This window comes from Phaenicophaeus curvirostris, chromosome 10, assembly GCF_032191515.1.
Source record: "Phaenicophaeus curvirostris isolate KB17595 chromosome 10, BPBGC_Pcur_1.0, whole genome shotgun sequence".
Taxonomy (NCBI): domain Eukaryota; kingdom Metazoa; phylum Chordata; class Aves; order Cuculiformes; family Cuculidae; genus Phaenicophaeus; species Phaenicophaeus curvirostris.
The window spans coordinates 3,866,574-3,885,080 of NC_091401.1; the positions used below are offsets into that span (position 1 = coordinate 3,866,574).

The 18,507-nt window shown below is 41.7% G+C and overlaps 1 protein-coding gene across 1 annotated transcript in view; it reads left to right on the forward strand.

Moving 5' to 3' along the window:
• Positions 1-13,735, forward strand: part of ABCC5 (ATP binding cassette subfamily C member 5) — a 72,483-nt gene extending 58,748 nt beyond the window's left edge. Inside the window, exons 31-40 of the mRNA XM_069864975.1 lie at positions 1,702-1,842; positions 2,610-2,761; positions 3,195-3,311; positions 4,481-4,716; positions 7,012-7,125; positions 8,058-8,170; positions 9,065-9,173; positions 9,992-10,219; positions 10,510-10,652; positions 11,329-13,735. Coding sequence (XP_069721076.1) covers positions 1,702-1,842; positions 2,610-2,761; positions 3,195-3,311; positions 4,481-4,716; positions 7,012-7,125; positions 8,058-8,170; positions 9,065-9,173; positions 9,992-10,219; positions 10,510-10,652; positions 11,329-11,601 — 1,626 coding nt within the window. The 3' untranslated portion in view covers positions 11,602-13,735. The remainder of the gene's footprint in view (positions 1-1,701; positions 1,843-2,609; positions 2,762-3,194; positions 3,312-4,480; positions 4,717-7,011; positions 7,126-8,057; positions 8,171-9,064; positions 9,174-9,991; positions 10,220-10,509; positions 10,653-11,328) is intronic.
• Positions 13,736-18,507: the final 4,772 nt, after the last annotated feature.

Genomic DNA, 18,507 nt, shown 5'->3' on the forward strand with positions numbered 1-18,507 from the left:
CATGTTTCTGCCCCAACAGGCTTGAAACAGAAGACAATAATCTTAAAATAAATTCCAACATAAGAATGTTGCTCTAAGGTTAATTTTCCTTTTTAGAGTTTTAATTTTGTAATGCCTCCCACCTACAAACCCAAACATTTGCCAATGGAAGTGTGAACCTCTATATGAATAACTGAAACCAGCTGGCAGTGTTTCCTTTCCTTACCTTCCACTGATCCCCAGTGGGGTTGCTGAAGTGGATGATTTGGGAGAGGAGCACTTTGGTGCCCAAGGAGAAAAGGGTCCAAAGGCAAGGGAAGGAGGTAACAAGGAATAACCTTACAGGGCAGAGAGAAAGAGAGAGAGAAAATTTCAACTTTCAGGTCACAGAGAGGTTAACTGGGGGACAGAATTGTAATGAGTCATTAAAACAAGAGCAGACATGTACCCAGGCTTCTCTTCTGTAAGCATTTAATTGTTTTCTTTTGAGGACCAGAACTGAACGAATGTCTGCACACTAACTGCTATTCCCTGGATTCAGATTTATTGGTTGCTTTGATCTAAGAATTCAGCAGACTCAAAAGTTTATTCCTTGTGCTTGACTGTTCACAAGACTTCCAGTGGTTCCAACTTTATTGCAAGTTTTACAATATTTGATATTTCCCATAAAAGTTCAGCTCCAGAGTTCTAGGATTACAAGAAAATCCTTATTAAAACTGTTCCTCCACTTCAAAGTTGGAGGCAGGGAGCATGTGAAACCATAAACATGACATTTGAAACAGAAAAAACCCAAAAAGGCAAATAACTGCACTTTTTCATATTATTCTTAATCTGTCCTAACTATTTGCTGGGGGTCTGACTGATGATTTATTTGCTGTTTGATACTGAAAACTGACATGCTCAGTGGTGGGTTCTGTTCTTTTTTTTTTTTCTTGTGACCACCCAGAATCTTCTTAACCCCTCTGTAAAAGAGGCCTCCAGTGTCATTGACCAGATGTTTCTTACATATACTGACTTTTTTTGGATAGTGTCAGAATGTTTGATGCTTCAGCCCACGGGGCAGTGTCAGGGTCAGAGATAATGCTGTGTACACTGTTCAGGCTCAGCATTTTTTGATTTGTGAATTTAGTGTGTTTTCTTTTTTCTTTGCAGCTTGCACTGCATGACACCTACTGCCCCTGTTTGTGTTGAATTAAAACCACAAAGATATTCAGAGCGCTCCCTCTTAGAAGAGGGTTGTATGGATGTTTGTTAGGGACGTGCTATTAACCAAGCAAATTAATGCAGCAGGAGCAGCGAGTGGCTTGTGTGGCACCACTTAGTGTTCAGACAGTGAGAAACCACTCTGAGTGGTCAAGGCAGATAAACAGGAGTAGAAAGATGTATTGTTAGAGATGGAGATGTGCCCTGTGCCAGGTGTGCATCTGGGGAGCCAAGCAGGTTATAGAATCATAGAATCATAGAATAACCAGGTTGGAAGAGACCCACTGGATCGTCGAGTCCAACCATTTCCATCAAACACTAAACCATGTCCCTCAGCACCTCGTCCACCCGTCCCTTAAACCCCTCCAGGGAAGGTGACTCAACCACCTCTCTGGGCAGCCTCTGCCAGTGCCCAGGTCCTTCTCCACAGTTCTCCTGATTTCAAGGTTTGTTATTCGGCAGTTCATGCTTCTGATTTTGTCCCTTTCCTCACCTCTTCTTCACATCTTATTTCAACAGATTTGGTGGCTGGATCCAGAACTGACGTATGGCAATGCCAAGCCGTTTGTCTTCACGCAGGGCCACTCAGTCTGTAACCGGTCATTCTTCCCCTGCTTCGACACGCCAGCGGTGAAGTGCACCTATTCTGCTACTGTCAAGGTACTTGACCAGATGGATATTAATGGTTCATGGAGCATTTAGCTGCTGTGAGTTTGTGAAAACGTAGATAGGTTGTGTGGAAATATAATACAAAATATTAACTATGACACGGTGTTATAAAAAATACAGGTTTTGGATCCCATATGCTGGTTCTTGAAACGTAATCAGGGTAGTGCCACAAAGGCCACTCTGTTGCCTGACACACTTGGGTCTTCCCTTCTCTGTACTCAACGCTGAAAGAGTAACCATTAAATGGATGACGTGACGTGACATGACGTGACATGACATGACATGACATGAAGAATTTGGATGGTCACTTCCAGTAGCGGTTATTGATGATAATACTCAACTGTATTTTATTGATTCTTGGAAGGAAAAAACCCCAAGTTTTATGAAAGCAGCATCAAATAATGTGGCATTTATTGATAGGAATGGTTGGACTCGATGATCTGGTGGGTCTTTTCCAACCTGGTGATTCTGTGATTCTATGATTCTGTGGTTTTGTCTAGATGAAATAGTTTGATATATGGGCACCTTAGGAGCAGCTGCATGCAATACAGAAGGAGTAATGTTTTACATTAGTATATTTTCACGGGCTGGATGGATTGTGGTATAAAAACCACTGCAGAAATCTTACATTTTGTGATGTCTAAATGATTGTTTTTAATGTGCGTCCTTGTGTGCATAGAAGGGAAAACTGGATCTGCTCTGTAGTCATTCAGTCGTGATCATCTGCTGACGTGATGTGTATGATATTGGTCTTTCAGGCTCCAGAAGGCATCCAGGTGTTGATGAGTGCCACCCAAAGCACCTACTTGGAAGAGGAAGGTGTATATCAATTTTACATGGAATATCCAGTTCCTGCCTACCTAGTGGCCTTGGTGGCAGGAGACCTTATACATGCAGATATAGGTCCAAGGTAAGACATGTAGCGAGTTGATTCTGCTTTTTGTGTCTCTGCACAGTGCTTCAAGTAATTAGTAAATACTTTGAGTCATTGATAAGGGAACAATTGGGACTATGAGCTGTGGGCATTCAGAAAGTTTGAGCTTTAGCTGGGTGTGAAGCACTGTACTGGCAAAGATATTTTCTTCTTTCCTAAATGTTGCTTATTGTCCTCCTTAGTCATTGCAGCTACTTGCCTCGTTGCCTTGAGGCACAGTTTAGGGGATCTTTGATTATGTCTTCTTATGTATCCATAGAGTGTTAGCCTAAAGAAGGCCTGAGTCTGATGTGAGACCTCTTAGTACTGTTACCATACATGGAAGTGTGGTGAGAAGTCAGGCTGGTTTTTTTCTGAGAGATAATTCAGTTTGCTGAAGTATCACCTGATGTTTTCTCTTTTCTGACAGGAGCAGAGTGTGGGCAGAGCCTTGTCTGCTGCCAACAGCCATCAGCAAGCTTTCTGGCATGGTTGAGCGCTGGTTGACTGCTGCAGAGAGTCTGTATGGCCCATATATATGGGGAAGGTGAGTTTAATAAGTCTCCCAGGGATGTGTAATGGGAACAAAATAAAACAATCTTAAGAAATGATTATGCTTTCTCCCTACATTAGCGGTCACAGGGCAACTAAGCCCCTCAGCTGACAGCACGGTAGTAGAAGTGATGGAGTTTTGTCTCTGCAAGCCTCTGGCGTGGAGGCACAGGCTGTTTTGCCTGGGATGGTGGGCACAACTGGAAGTCTCTAAGCAGTAGATTTTCCCTGAGGAATGAAGGCTTTTCATACTGTAGCATTTTGTGATGCAAATCCACCATTAGGCTGGATACTGTTTAAAATATATGGCAGTTTTATTTATTTATCTTTTTTATTTTTACATTGACGTATGATATATTTATTGTGATATGCCTGAGGCTGCTGGAAACCTGACCCAGTACAGACTCATTGAGAGTCCTTAAAAACAACATTCATAGTTTTTGAAGTTAAGCTTGACTTTGGATTAAAAGAGAATTTTTTTGAGAGAACGCTTTCATTCTTTGGATGGGAGAAAATGTTTACAAAGGCTTCCTATATTGCTTTGCTAAAGGTAAGTAGGAAGAACCTGCTGTTGTTGACTTACAAAATGTTGCTTGAAATAATCTGAACGCGTGGCCCAGTGTGCCAGTGCTGATCATTGGTGAAGAAAATTAGAAAACAAAACAAATAGCATTGTTATATTTTGAAGCAGACAGACTAGAATCCTTTTGCCGACACTGGAGGTAAACCAAATCAAGCAATTAATTCAATAGTTTCCCAGCTTCTTTCTTTACTGGGAGCCTCCAGGCACTTGACACTGTGTATGTGAGTAGTGTACGTAGAGTAAACTTAGTGTTTCTGGCTCTCAGGTAGGCAACTTTAGAGAAGTTTGCGTGTGTGAAGGGAGCATTATGCTTCTGGGAAGTGCTGGATCTGTTGCACGTGAAAAGACTGCCTAGTCTTACATCCAAAAGTGAGCCGATCCTTGGCCAACAGAATTGACACTGCTATCCGCTGATCAGTAGAATTAGGCACCATTGGTCTGAAAAGTTCATTCCCAAAGTCACAAAAAACTCTCAGATGAGCCTTCCCTAAGGGAAGAAAAGAAAGTTTTTGTATATGTCTTTTGAAATAGCTGTACTTTACTCATCTCCTCTCTTCTTTCTTCTCTTTTCCTGATTTTAGGTACGACATCGTTTTTCTTCCTCCATCCTTCCCTATTGTTGCCATGGAAAACCCATGCCTGACCTTCATAATCTCTTCCATTCTGGAGAGCGATGAGTTTTTGATCATTGATGTCATTCATGAAGTCGCCCACAGCTGGTTTGGAAATGCAGTCACCAATGCTACATGGGAGGAGATGTGGCTGAGCGAGGGGCTGGCCACTTACGCCCAGCGCCGGATCACCACGGAGACTTATGGTATAACTGCAGAAGTACTGCTTCTTCTGTGTCTAACCAATAATTGAGAGTTGCCTGCACAGAATATTTGCCTTGGAAGCTCAAAAGTCTGTAGGGAGCTGGTTTTCTTCTTTTTATTTCTTGAACACACACACATCCCCAAACTTTGCATTGAACTTCTGGATACTTGAGTCTTTGCTTTGGGTTCAGTGTATACTTGATGCAGTGATAGGGGCTTTGGAAGAGATGTGTTAGCACAGCACTGTAAGGGTGTTCAAAGGAACGTCAAAACTACTATTGGGTACCAGGCAGGTGTCCATATGACAGAGCAAGGTGAGCAGAGGCTGCTTCAGAGAAAGATATATCGCCTTATCATGGCGACACTGTGAAATAACAGTCCTCTGAACAAGTGTCTTTCTAATCCTGATCAGTTAGTAGCTACCTTCTGTTGGAAAGAACAGTGGCAATAGCTCTTATTTAAAAAAAAAAAAGTACACATCTATGTAGCTGTGTGTTTGTGTATTTAAGGCTTCTGGTAGAATTGTACAGCCCTGCTTTTGCTTTGTCAGTGAATTTCGCAGGTCAATTATATGGTGCTTTCTTTAGAATATGTTGCTTTTCAGTTTAACTGGATTCTTACGGAAGTGAATAATGGGAACGTTTGTTTCTCTTGTTTGTCCTGTTATGTTCTTAAAAGGCCGTACCATGTGTATTCTCATGCGTCTGCTGTAAACAATCTTGGAAAAATTCCTGGAAATCTTGGCAGTGAGAGTGTTTAGAAGGATGCCTTTGTTTTTACTCATGCATATGGTTTTTGGAGACGAGCTGATGATAATGAAGTTTAGGGAAAGAAGTGGTCTGAGCATATGTGGAGATGTTACATATCTTTGAAAGCTGTTTTGTGTTCAGTAATTCTCAGTGGTTAGGACTGTTCTTACAAGTCACATTACATGGCAATGACATAAATAGGTCAGAAAATAGTGAGCTGTTCTCTATCCCATCTATGTCTGTACCTCTGAAATAGGACAAGATCCTTGCTGATTTTGGTCTATTCTCTTGAAATTTAGAACTGGTTGTTTAAAGAAGCAATTGTTTAGAAAACTAGAAAGTGCCTTTCCTGTGCCATTCTTTAGCAAGCTCTTTTTGCACTCTTTTTTTTTCTAGGACAAACCTCTGATCTAAAACTTGCCATTTCTGACGTTTCTGGAGTATCTTCTGCTGTTAATAAAAAGGAATCTTTGTAATTACCTTGGGTACAGAAAGATAGAGTCCAGAGACTACCACACCTCTTGGATCTTGCTTAATCTTTCTCCCTGTAGCTTGAAGTAATTGCACTTAAGAATAGCTGTCCGGGTTCTTGCTTCCTGCTGTGAAGCACATCTGCCTCTTTCTAAGCCAGTACAGATTCTTCTGTCTTCCGAATATATTCTGGTTCTAATTCTCATTTTGCTTGTATCAGATTCCTGTATACATCAAGACTCTGATATCGTAGCTATGTATCAAGCCCTATCATTGAAGTCGAAGACTTAGCAAAGAAAGCTAAAATGTTCGTAGTGCTGGATGTTAAATATCTTCTGAATTTGAAAATCCATTTTCTGCAGGATTTTACATCTGCAAGGGCATAGGAAAGTTCTCTTGACTTGCCTCTATAATACATCTAGTTTGTCTTGAAAGCATGGAATGCTGTAGACTGCAGTTAGATAGAAGAGAAAGAGTAGCTTCCCCAGTTGCAGCTGTAAAAGAAGTCCTAATGAATGGAAAGTGAAAATCTTACGATACCGTAGGGGTAGGATGCTAGATAATGCTTAAAAATGATCTGTAGGGTCTGCAGTGTACTAACTAATTGTAACCCTTTTCTGTTTTCACCCAAGAGGTGACATTCACTTAGTAAAAGCCTTAGCTCTGAATATGGAATCGTGAGTCTGCTATTCAACCAGTGATATAACTTCTTTGTAAGCACTTGTACCGATAGCTTTCAAGGAGCAATCAATACTAATTCCAGTGCTGCTCTGTTTATCTTGCAGTGACTGATAAGGTGATGTCAGCGATGTCAACTTTAGTGTAGTTTTCATGTTACTTTGTTTTTCAGTTCAGCCTTATAATCAGAACGAGTAAACGTGCTGATTTCGTTCTGTTTTTCATTACAAATTGCAAGGATTTTTTTGCACTCAGGTTTCTCTGCTGTTATGTCACTGTTGTCCTGTCTTACTATTGTTGTGTCTTTTATGCTTTCAGTAGCTTTTATGTTGTAAAAACATAAAAGGTTGGGTTTTGCTAGTCATTTTCGCTCAACTAATAAGTATCTTTCTGGGGTAGGAGCTGCCTTCACGTGTTTGGAGACTGCATTCCGCCTTGATGCTCTCCACAGACAGATGAAGCTCCTTGGAGAAGACAACCCAGTCAGCAAGCTTCAGGTCAAACTGGAGCCAGGTAGTGCTTTTGGCTGAAGCTGCTGTACACAAAATTCTGTATAATGATGCTGGAACATAGACAACCCCCCATAATTTTTACATATCCTTTATTAAAGAAAGGAAAAAGAAATACTGGTTTGATAACCAGTCTCAAACTAAGTACAGAAACTTGTCTTGAAATTCTCTTCAGTTGGCAAATTCATCTTTATAAGTATGGTTCTTTTAAAAAACAGAACAGGCTCGCTGAGTAGAAGCAGAGTGTCAAGAACTGCCTTGAAAGCTGTGTGGTTTTGAGCTTCTGAATGTGTAAAATAACAAACATTATTATGAAATTATTTGGAAACATCTTATAGAATTCTGTGCTATTAAATGTTCCTATTATGTGTTCATGTAAGAACTACATGTGTATGCATAAGCATATGGATAAACAAATGTGCTTGCTTTCCTGCTGAGTGAGTCTTCACTCTAGATGATATTTAAAACAATCTAAAATGCAAGTGGAGATGGTATTGGAACCAAATGGAATGGGAAAGCATGTGATGGAAGTATCATAAAAGGAACAAGTAGTGATTACCTTATATTGATAGCTTTAAAAATTTGTGGTATGGTGATTCTCTGCATTTGGCACTGAGAAAAAAGGCTTTGTCTTCAAATTCCGGTTGTGTTTTCAGTGACTTCTGAATTTGAAGTGACTCGTTCCATTGGGAATAGATACTTACTTTACAATGACTGATTTTTTTTTTTTTAAATTTTTATTTGGTTTTCAGCCTATATATTTGCTTCCATTTAATTTACTGCACTAAGTTAAATGTACTGACAACAGGCTTTTTTTTTGCTTTTAAGTCACTAAATCTCGACTTGGAGGTCTCTAAGGGGCCTGTATACCTGGAAGGGTTGGAAATCAGTGTCCTCATTAGAGTATCTTATAATATTGTTGTCTTCTCCTTTCAGGTGTAAATCCTAGTAACTTAATGAACCTCTTCACCTATGAGAAAGGCTACTGCTTTGTTTACTACCTGTCCCAGCTCTGTGGTGACCCAAGACACTTTGACTCCTTCCTAAGAGTGAGTGTGAATAAGCCTGTGTTTCTCTTGCAATTTAGAGCTGCTTTTTTTTACCCCCCAGGTTTTGTCACTGTGGCTAATTGATGGGTAAAGTTGATTAGAAGTGTGTCTGAGATGGAAGAATGGTGCAGCCTGTCTGTCAGCCTAGATGATTCTCTCTATGAGTTTTCTCTTAAGTGAATGTGCTTCCCCTCTTCTTTCATCTCAGATTCTGAGCTCATGAGGTGCCCAATACATAATAGTATATTTTTGTTATCTCTTGTTCTGTGCACAAAATAATTAGAAATCTGTTCCAGCATAGGTTCTGTGACCAGAATGATGTGACCTCATTCAATACTAAAAAGTATTAGTGTGTGTTTTTTGAGCCATGGTGACAAAGGGCATGGTTTCCCACACTGGAGCACGTGCAAAATTAAAATCATGTCAGTTATTGATTTGTTTTTGAAAAGTGACACAAGTAACTGTTTTGGGTTTTTTTTTTTTACTACATGCATGTTTTTCATCTCCTCATCCATCCCCTGAACCATCTCTCTCTAATCTTTTATTTTGTAAATATGGCTTTAGTCCATAATCTATCAGTGAATAATACAGTATCCAGCTGTGTTCTGACTTTCCATTAGTGTCAAGTGCAAGAAAACATTCCTGCCTTTGATATGTAAATGTATGTATGATCTGTATCAGAAAAAAAACTTGTACTCGGCTGTCAATGTATTGGCAGCTACCCATTATTTTCTTGTTCTGGTGCTCTAAATATTTTTCTTGATTTTTGTTTTTAAACCTTTCAAATACTTGTTCTTACACTTCTATCTCTACTTTTTTATTGCATGCAATGTTTCTACATCAAAAGGAAGCTGTCTTTCTCTTAATTAAAATTTATCCTTTTTACTGTTTCAGGCCTACATTGAGAAATACAAATTTACCAGTGTTGTGGCTCAAGATCTTCTGGATTCCTTCCTGAATTATTTTCCAGAGCTGAAAGAGCAATGTGTTGAGAGCAAAGCAGGTAGGAAATTTACTTAGTTAATTGCAAATCTGAATGATAAATGTTGTGCTAGGCCTGGAAGATGCAAGAAAAAATGCTAATGTGAACCAAACTCTTTGGCAACACCCAGATGTTTGCGATAGAAATGGTTGTGGTGATTTATTGTTACTGCCTCTGTGTTGTGGAGTGGCATCGTCTTAAATCACTGACAATTTTGGATTAATTGGCTGTGTGGCCCTCTGTTAACTTTCTCACGAACTGGTCTTTCGCACTGCAGACAGAATGACCAGTGCATGTGAGATTTACACATGCTCAAATGCAAGGAGAAGGTGAACACACTTTGAAACATTATCTATTTTAATTATAGCAAAAGTGCTTTGAGAACTGCTAACTTTTCCCAAGGTCCTATCCATGCATGTAAAATCTCTTCCATGATATTTCAACCTCCCTTATATCCACTTTCATAGCTGCTGGTGGATTTATGAAAGGTCTGTAATCAACCAGGTGCTTATTAGCCCACTTGCTTAAAGAAGTGATACTGATGTTCTCCTGCCATGTGGAATGGGAAGTATTGCTAAAGGCTAGGAAAGTGTTGAGGTGGTAAAGGAGTCAACAAGAAGAGCTCAGTTGGAAACCAGGCTCGTGGTGCTGGTGCTTTTCCAGGTGTAGTGTAGCCTCATGAGACTGCTAAGGCTGTTACATCGCTGTAACTATAGGTTGGTCTGATTTGCTATTGTTAGAACCTCTTTCAACTGTGCTACAAGCAGTCCGGAACCCTGAGGCAGCAAAACCACCTGCAGAGACTCCTGCTCAACATTTTTTGGTGCTTCTCATTCCAGGACTGGAGTTTGAACGTTGGCTCAATGCTACAGGACCTCCGTTAGCTGAACCAGACTTATCTCAGGGATCCAGTCTGACCAGACCAGTGGAGACACTCTTCAGACTCTGGACCACAGAGCCTCTGGACTCTGTTGCTGCTGCCAGCAGCGTTGACCTCACTAAATGGAGAACGTTCCAAACTGTGCTTTTCTTGGACAGATTGCTGGATGGGTCGCCACTGCCACATGGTGAGTACTCTATCAGAATAGTAGAAATGTATTCTTGGAATAATTAATTGAATTCTAAAGAGCCATACCCCTTGCTGATCTTATCATTCATGTAAAGTCAGGGTGGATGGTGCTTTGAGCAACCTAATTTAGTGAAAGATGTCCCTGCCCATGGCAGAGGGACCTTCAAAAGCCCTTTCCAACCCAAACCATTCTACGATTCTGTGATTTTATGATTCATTATTCTCTGATGACCCTCAAACTTGACAAAATAGATCACAGTTCTTTCTGTCTGTGTGTGCTCTCTTCAGAGGTGATAAAAAAGCTTTCAGAATGTTACTCCTCTCAGCTGGACTCCATGAATGCAGAAATCCGTATCCGCTGGTTGCAGATTGTAGTCCGAAATGACTATTATCCAGACCTTTACAAAGTCCGTCGCTTCTTGGAAAACCAGGTACTAACTGCTGGATTAAAATCACTGCACCTCTCAGTGCATGAGACATGTGCATGAGACATGCGACGTGAAAGACCTTGGAACTTCTGCTTCCTGGCCAAGTGTAGACCAGGTGTGTTGCGAAGGGGCTGAGCATGGCTCACCTGCTAGCGGGTGGGGAGGAATGGGCAGATGTCATTTGAAATGCCTACAGATAATCTCTGCTTTTCTAGCCTAACTCAATACCCTTATCCCACCTCTGCCCGATACATTTTTTGTGTTGCTTTGTAGCAGCCAAGGCTTTTCCAGACCAGAAATTTTCACGCTGTTAAATCATGTGATTTTTATTTTTTTGCATATTTACACTCCAAGCAAGGCTAGGGCTCGTTGAATTCCTTTCAGTAATTTCTGTTGTGCAGGAGCAAGAGCTTAGTGCATGTGTTCACTTTGACCTCTTCTCCTTGGACTTTTAAAAATAGTTTTGTTGTTTGTGAAGTAGCTCAGTCTTAGAGAGCAATATCACTCATAAAAATCTTTGCATTAAACTTATTCAAAATAGACTCGTCTGTCTTTTAAGAAATGTGTTGCTTGTCTCCAATCAGAAGCCATTCAAGGCTGTTGAAATGTAGCTGTAGAAGAGCTGAACCTCTTGACTATTATTGAAGTGATATTATCCAGTTTTCCTTCTTTTTTCCAGATGTCTCGGATGTACACAATTCCACTTTATGAGGACCTTTGCACTGGCACCCTCAAGTCTTTTGCCTTAGAAATTTTTTACCAGACCCAAAACCAGCTGCACCCCAATTTGCGGAAAACCATCCAACAGATCTTATCACAGGGCTTGAATCCCCTTCCTGCCATAGACACTACAGCAGTCACTACAGACACACCAGCAATGGTGCTTGAGGACAAAGTCTCAGAGGCCACGAATGGTGCCATTTCACTCAGGGATGTTAACGTGTCTGCTTAGATCACCAGCTCCTGCCAGCCATGAAGCTTGAAAATGGGGACAGAGGAAAGATACAAGTGTTGCCTCCTTTCCCTCAGCCCTGCAGCTTCAGTGTGTTGTTGTAACTGGATTTCTCTCCCAAAACACAAAGCAAATGTGCCTTCAAATATCTGACGTGCGACACTGCCAGGTTTCAGAGAACTTCTTCAGCTTTGAGATGGATATTTGGATTCAGTTTATACTGGGCAGAGACTCCTGGGCAGTTGCTTCTCCATGGAAAGCGGATACTTCCCTTTCCTGAGGCTCTTCTAGGTGGTTTCTTGAAGTCTGTTTGGTGGTTTTGGTGTGGGGTTTTTTTTGTCTTTTTTGTCTGAGGCCGCTGAGGCGTGTACTGCTTGCTGCGTGTATGTTGCTGGGGAGCAAATTTGTGTCAGCTGCCGTTATCCTGGTATTTGGGCTGAAGTTCTATGAAGGGGAGACTCAGGAATAGCCAGTGGCAGCAAGCACATTTTCATGTTTTGCTCCTTACTGTGACGGAGGTATTATGATCTGGGAGGAAGGGGACTAATGCTTAAATAATTAAGAAACTAATTTTAAATGGCTCCTGTTCCCCCCTGCCCCAGGTGGCTAAATAATAATAATGCTTTTTATATATATATATAAGTATATATATATATAAAAGAACAGGGAAACCTTATGATGGATTTTGAATCCTTCTGTAGTTAGCCCTACCCTCAGTTTTCCCTTTGCACTCAATGGGACAAGCAATAAAGAAAATTATAGGCTCAAATTTTCAAAAACTTTAAGTTTAGGTGCCCAAATGCCATCAATTCTGGTACTAGCTGGATGCCTAAATCTTTTTAACTGTTTTGACAAGTCTAGCTGCAACCTTTGTTGGTGTGTTAGGATGTGTAGCACGTGCGTTCGTCAGATGCACTGTCTTCTATTCTGTCCTTTTGGAAGAATTAACAGGACCTTTAATTTATTTTTTAAAGATCCCTAGTGTATGTTGGGCCTGTAAGTCACCATGGAGAGATCCATGCTAAAATTTTACTGCCTTGAATAATATTTGCCTGAATAACAGCTGCTCTGTCATACGATAGTCTGAGGGAAGCACCTTCTTTCTTGATGTGAAACTTTTAAGCCCCGCTTTACCTGAGTCTTTTTTCTGACTTTCGGTGGTGGTAAGATGCCATTTCATTTACACAGCAGATCTCTTTGATCACTGGCCAGGCACGCAAGATGGGGATACGCTGTCTTCTGTCTGTGCTGTTTGGTCTCAAGAAGCTGAGGGCAAAGCACCATTGGTATTCCAGAGTACAGGTGATGGTTCTTAGGCTCCATGCCACGTTATTTTTAATGTGAGGGTACCTGTGTGCCTCGTGGTGAGCTCCCATGAACCATCTCTGAGATGATGTATCACCAGGATAGAAGACTAGTTTGAATAAAAAGTGAAACGTGGAAGAGGCTCAGCTAAAGGAGATGTGAGAGAGAAGTTGTTATATACTTTGGGGCAAATTTTGGCCCTGCATGGGGATCTACATAGCACAGGAAGAGGGGAAATTTTGGAGATTTTTTTTTTTCCACCAAAAGTATCTGTTTACACCCATGTGTGGATGGGGACTTAGGTGCTGTTACTGGATCTGCATTCTCTGGCTTTAAATGAATTTGGACTTCACCGTAGCCTTAGCCTGGGCTGAACTGGGATAAAGCAATAATAAACTCAGGCCGCTGGAGTGCTTCATTAGTTTTCAAAATGGGCCATCAGCATCGTTGGGCTTCAGAACTCTGAGCTCTGCTCTTTGCTCCTTGAACGGGATTCTTTGTTTCGTTCTCTTTTGTCTTCCCAGAAAGGATGGAGAATGATGTTTTCTGTACAAATCTCTTTCCTTTTTATTTGTTGTTCTGTTGAAAGAGATTTGTGCAGGCTGACTTTCCACTACCTGAGTTGCCGCTGTTGGTGCTGCGTCTCCTGGATCCCACTGCCAGCAGCGGCAGCCTGGCCAAGACCAGTAACCACTAGCATCTTTTGGAGCCCCAGGCCTCCGTTTTAACACGTTTTATTTTGTGGGAGAATGTATGTGACCCTGGTGGGAATTTTTAATTTACATGGATGCCTTATGATGATTGTCAAATTAAACTAAGCTTTGTGACACGTTTAGCCTTTCGGGCTGTTTTTAAGCGTCCCCGCCCTGGATGTGTTGAAGAGCGAACTTGGTACATTCTTTGCTTTGTCCTTTTCCCGAATGCAGCATAGAGGGAGTTTTAAAGATACTTAAAAGCTGCACAGCAAGGATGTCGGTTTATCTGTTGCTACTACAACCAACTGAAATACATCTGATGAGCTGCGTGTTTTGAGTACACACGCATCAGAGCAGGGAAATGCTGGTGGAACCCAACGCTTTCCTGACTAAAGAACATGAGATCTAAGTTAGTGTTTCTGCTCTCATCTCTGTGAGATCCCATCAGATGGCTTGTTTTCACAATACTTGTTCTCTGAAACACACAAGCAGAACAAAATTTGCTGAAAGTATCCATGTGTCCTTCTTCAGGTTCTTTTGCTCCTCCTTGTGAGCGAGCAGTAAACTTCTGTTTTGAAGAGGTAAAAAATTGGCAGCAAGTTTGTGGAAATGAACCTTCCTTTAGTTGACACAAAATAAATTAATGCTTCAGGCTACTTTCTGTCTTAGACTGAGATTAAATTGAAACTATTTGCCTTATCTTTGGTACATTCATTTCTGATCTCCTAAAGTAAGATTAGTACAGCAAATTAGTTTTATTTAAGCAGATGCCAAGAGATAGGATTATCTTCTTTATTTTGAAAATGAAAGCTATTACTTGATTTCATTGCAGACTTCAGCAGGGTGACATGAGGTCTATAAATATCACTTGTGGAAAAGCTCTGAAGGGCCAAACCCTTTAATAAAATGGAATATTACCAACTTATTTTTTTTAGCAGTCAATAGCCACATTGGTTGAAATGTTAAGACTAGTTCTTGTTAGCTAGAGCTATTATTCCGTTAAGCTTGTATCAGTCATTTTGCTGTCATGATACGTTGCAACATCCTAACCACGCACTCTATTAACCAAGATCAATTCTAGCAAGCATCCCAGACATTCTGATTTAATCAGAATGTTCTCATGTTCTTGCACTGCAGTGACTTTTGCCATTGCCTCGTTTGGATAACACGAGGACTCTTCTGTACATCTACACTACGCACACGTACTGCACAGTACCCCTAGGTCGAGTGCACATCTTCAGTCTGTTTTCCCTCTTTGTTTGTTGAAAGATAAAACAACCCAATACGGTCAACACAAATCACATGGCTCTTGTTTTCACACTTTTAACTATAGATTGATAAAAGCTCAGAGTCATTATGACCACAATATTAGACTTTCTGTACAAAAGAAACCACAGTATCAGACTTGTCAAGCCACTTCCCTCAAAGACACAGGAGTATTTTTCTCTTGGGAGGACCCATTTTAAACGGCACTGAATTTCTTGAAGCCCCAGGTAAGTGGTTTTAACTTTTGATTACATGCATTCCTAAAACTGCACACCTAATTTCTAGTTTCGATTTGTCTAGTTTCACCTTCCAGCTCTGGAAGCTACCGCTTCCTTTGCGAAATATAAACTGTTAACTTACTGGTACTAAATTCTTTCCTGTCTAAGTACATCTTGGGTCCTAAAGAGAGAACAGATTGAATTGTTTTGTCTCTTGCTGCAAGGTATGTCTCCTGCACTTCATGTATTGCTTTAGCTCTAGGGTAGAGCGCGATGTTTCAGCATCCTTTTAAAGTGGGAATTGCACAGTTTCTCAGAAATTGCCTCAAATGCTGCTGTGTATTCTGATTTTTTTTTCATTGTGCATTTATTGTGTTTTTTATTTAGTTACTTTAGTAATTTGGACACCAGTTAGAGCATGTCTTACGTGGACATGGTAACCTTTTCTTTTATAGGTAAAGGAGTATAGAGAAAAGCTATTCCACATGCTGAAGGTGACTTTTCACTCTATGCAGAGGTAGACTAGTTGATTGCATTAAATAATAGAGCCTGTGGGAACAGTTCCTCTCACTCCTCTATCTGCGTGCTCCTTAACACTTGAGCTTTCCAGTGCAAATAACTCTGACTTCTTGTCAATAATGTTGGGATTATCTTGAACGTAGCATGCTCTGTGCCCCACAAGGAAGATGTCCTAGTACACTAGAGAAAAGTCTCTCTACAATTTAAGAAATGGCATTAATGGGTTTTGCAAGGCATTGGTTGCTTTTCCAGAAGTATACTTGCGGAGATGCAGGGTCTTTAAGGAAGAGTGGGAATGCTCCTGTGATTTGGTGGAAAGTGTCATGGGGATTAAGTCCTAATAACAGGTCGACATTCCAGGTGTATGTCCTAGGGAAGCATCAGCTTTGTGCATTGTGCTTCCTTGTGCACTTTGAACAGCTGTGAGTCAGAATTTGCAGAAACAAACACACACATTGAGCCCTGACCGCCACAGCTCAATCACTTTTACATGTCTCTCTGTCCTTGAACCATCTCAAGTTGGAGATGAGAGCAAACATGAGGCTGATGAAACCTAAAAACTGGAAAATGATCACGAATATATCAAATACTACTCTCTCAAAGCATAATCGTAATTCACATGGAAATGAGCTGCCTATTCAATTGGATGCAAATCCCTTTTAAATGTTTAAATTTCCATAGTAACTGGACTCAACGGCTCAGTGTCCTCTTTCCTCTTTTAGAAGGAACTGTGAAGCACCTATGTAAAGTGCACTGAGAAACAGGTTGACTAAAAGGCAAGCGTCATTTTGTCTTAAAATATTCTCTTCAAGGCTTACTGTCTGAATTGGCCTGCGTTTCTCTCTCCAGGAATAGTTTAATCCAGCAGGATTGCCAAGAGGCAACAGAGAAAATTCTCTATTGGTTTTGTTCCAAAGTGTTTCGGGTTAATAGAAAAAAAAAAATCACCAGCTGCATACTGTGTGAATTTGCCAGTTTCCAACTTTGCAGCGGGGCAAGAAGACCACATCAGATATGTTAGAGGTCAAGATACTGCTCATGTCTTTCCTTCTCCTAACAGCATCATAAATAAATACTGTTAGGTGTTTAACTAGTACACTGTTCCAGGTTGGATCTACCATATTTCCAGTTTGAGCTCAACATTCACAGTGCTTTCTAGAATCTGCCCTTTAATGGAATTTATACAGTTGTGATCTGTGATCGCTGTTGGCTAAAGCAAGCAGCAAGGGTGAAATCACACAGATGAGAGCCTCACTGTTCCTGAGACAGAGGCCTTTTTTTTCCCTTTCCCTCCCCGAACAGACCCCTCCTGTGTCTGCTCACTCACAGCCCGGGCAGCTGCAGCTCTCTGGCATGAGCCAGAGACAAGAGGGGTCCTTATTCTTACTGGCGGCAATGTCTCCTTTGCTCCCCAAAAGGTCAGAACTCAAACACGAAAAGTCTTGTTTGTTGATTAAATGTGCAGTATGCAGGGGAGAAACCTTGTGTCTGCGTAAGTCGCAGAGAATGTGTTTCTAGATCAGTCAGGGGTTGGGCAGCCACCGCTATTACCTGAGAGTATTTCCATTCTGCTAAGGCGGAGGGTTGAGACGGAGATTTCTGCATCCATTTCTGATAGCAACAACTCAGACTGGTGTTTTCTGGGGATCTCTGTGGTTAACGCAAGCTCTCGGCCTCAGAACCTGGTGACATAACCCTTAGACTCAAACCCATCACTACAGTTGAGTGTGAAAAACATTTTTTTTTTTTTTTTTTGGTAAGCATTATGTCTTCTCCCACTGGCTGCACACTTGACCACACTGGAACTCCTGGAGAAACACTTGACAAAGGACCCAGATATGAAAAAGCAACCAGCCTGCTTCAGCACACCAGGACCCTGCTCCAATGCTTTATGGAAGGGTGGTCTAAAGGGCCCTCCTATCTCTGCTCAAGTCTTACGAGGAGCTGCTGAGGGAACTGGGAGTGTTTAGCCTGGATAAGGCTGAGGGGAGACCTTACTGCTCTCTACACCTGCTTGAAAGGATATTGGAGCAAGGTGGGTGCTGGTCTCTTCAAATGAGTAACATGTGATAGGACAAGAGGAAATGGCCTCAAGTTGCATCAGGGGAGTTTTAGATTGGATATTAAGAAATAATTCTCTAAAGAGTTGTGAAGCACTGCAGGAGGCTGCCCAGGGCAGCAGTGGAGCTGGAGTCTCCATCCCTGGAAGGACTTAAAAAGCATGTTAGATGTGGCACTTAGGGACATGGTTTAGCAGGCATGGTGGCATTGGGCTGGTGGCTGGATGTGGTCTTAGACAACTTTTCCAACCTAAATGATTCCATGATTCTACCATCTCTGCCCTTTGCAGGGAGCCGGTGCGCTCTGGTGTCTGTTTTGGAGCCCTGAAAAGTGGGACATTTCCCATGGTTCCAGGATGGCGACAGGTGGTGGTTCTTCTCCTTCTTTATTTGGCACTGGTGAGACCGCTCCTCGAATCCTGTGTTCAGTTCTGGCCCCTCACCACAAGAAGGATGTTGAGGCTCTGGAGCGAGTCCAGAGAAGAGCAACAAAGCTGGTGAAGGGGCTGGAGAACAGGCCTGATGAGGAACGGCTGAGAGAGCTGGGGGTGTTTAGCCTGGAGAAGAGCAGGCTGAGGGGAGACCTCATTGCTCTCTCCAACTACCTGAAAGGAGGTTGTGGAGAGGAGGGAGCTGGGCTCTTCTCCCCAGTGACAGGGGACAGGACGAGAGGGAATGGCCTCAAGCTCCGCCAGGGGAGGTTCAGGCTGGACATTAGGAAAAAATTTTTCATGGAAAGGGTCATTGGGCACTGGCAGAGGCTGCCCAGGGAGGGGGTTGAGTCCCCTTCCCTGGAGGGGTTTAAGGGCCGGGTGGATGAGGCGCTGAGGGACATGGGTTAGT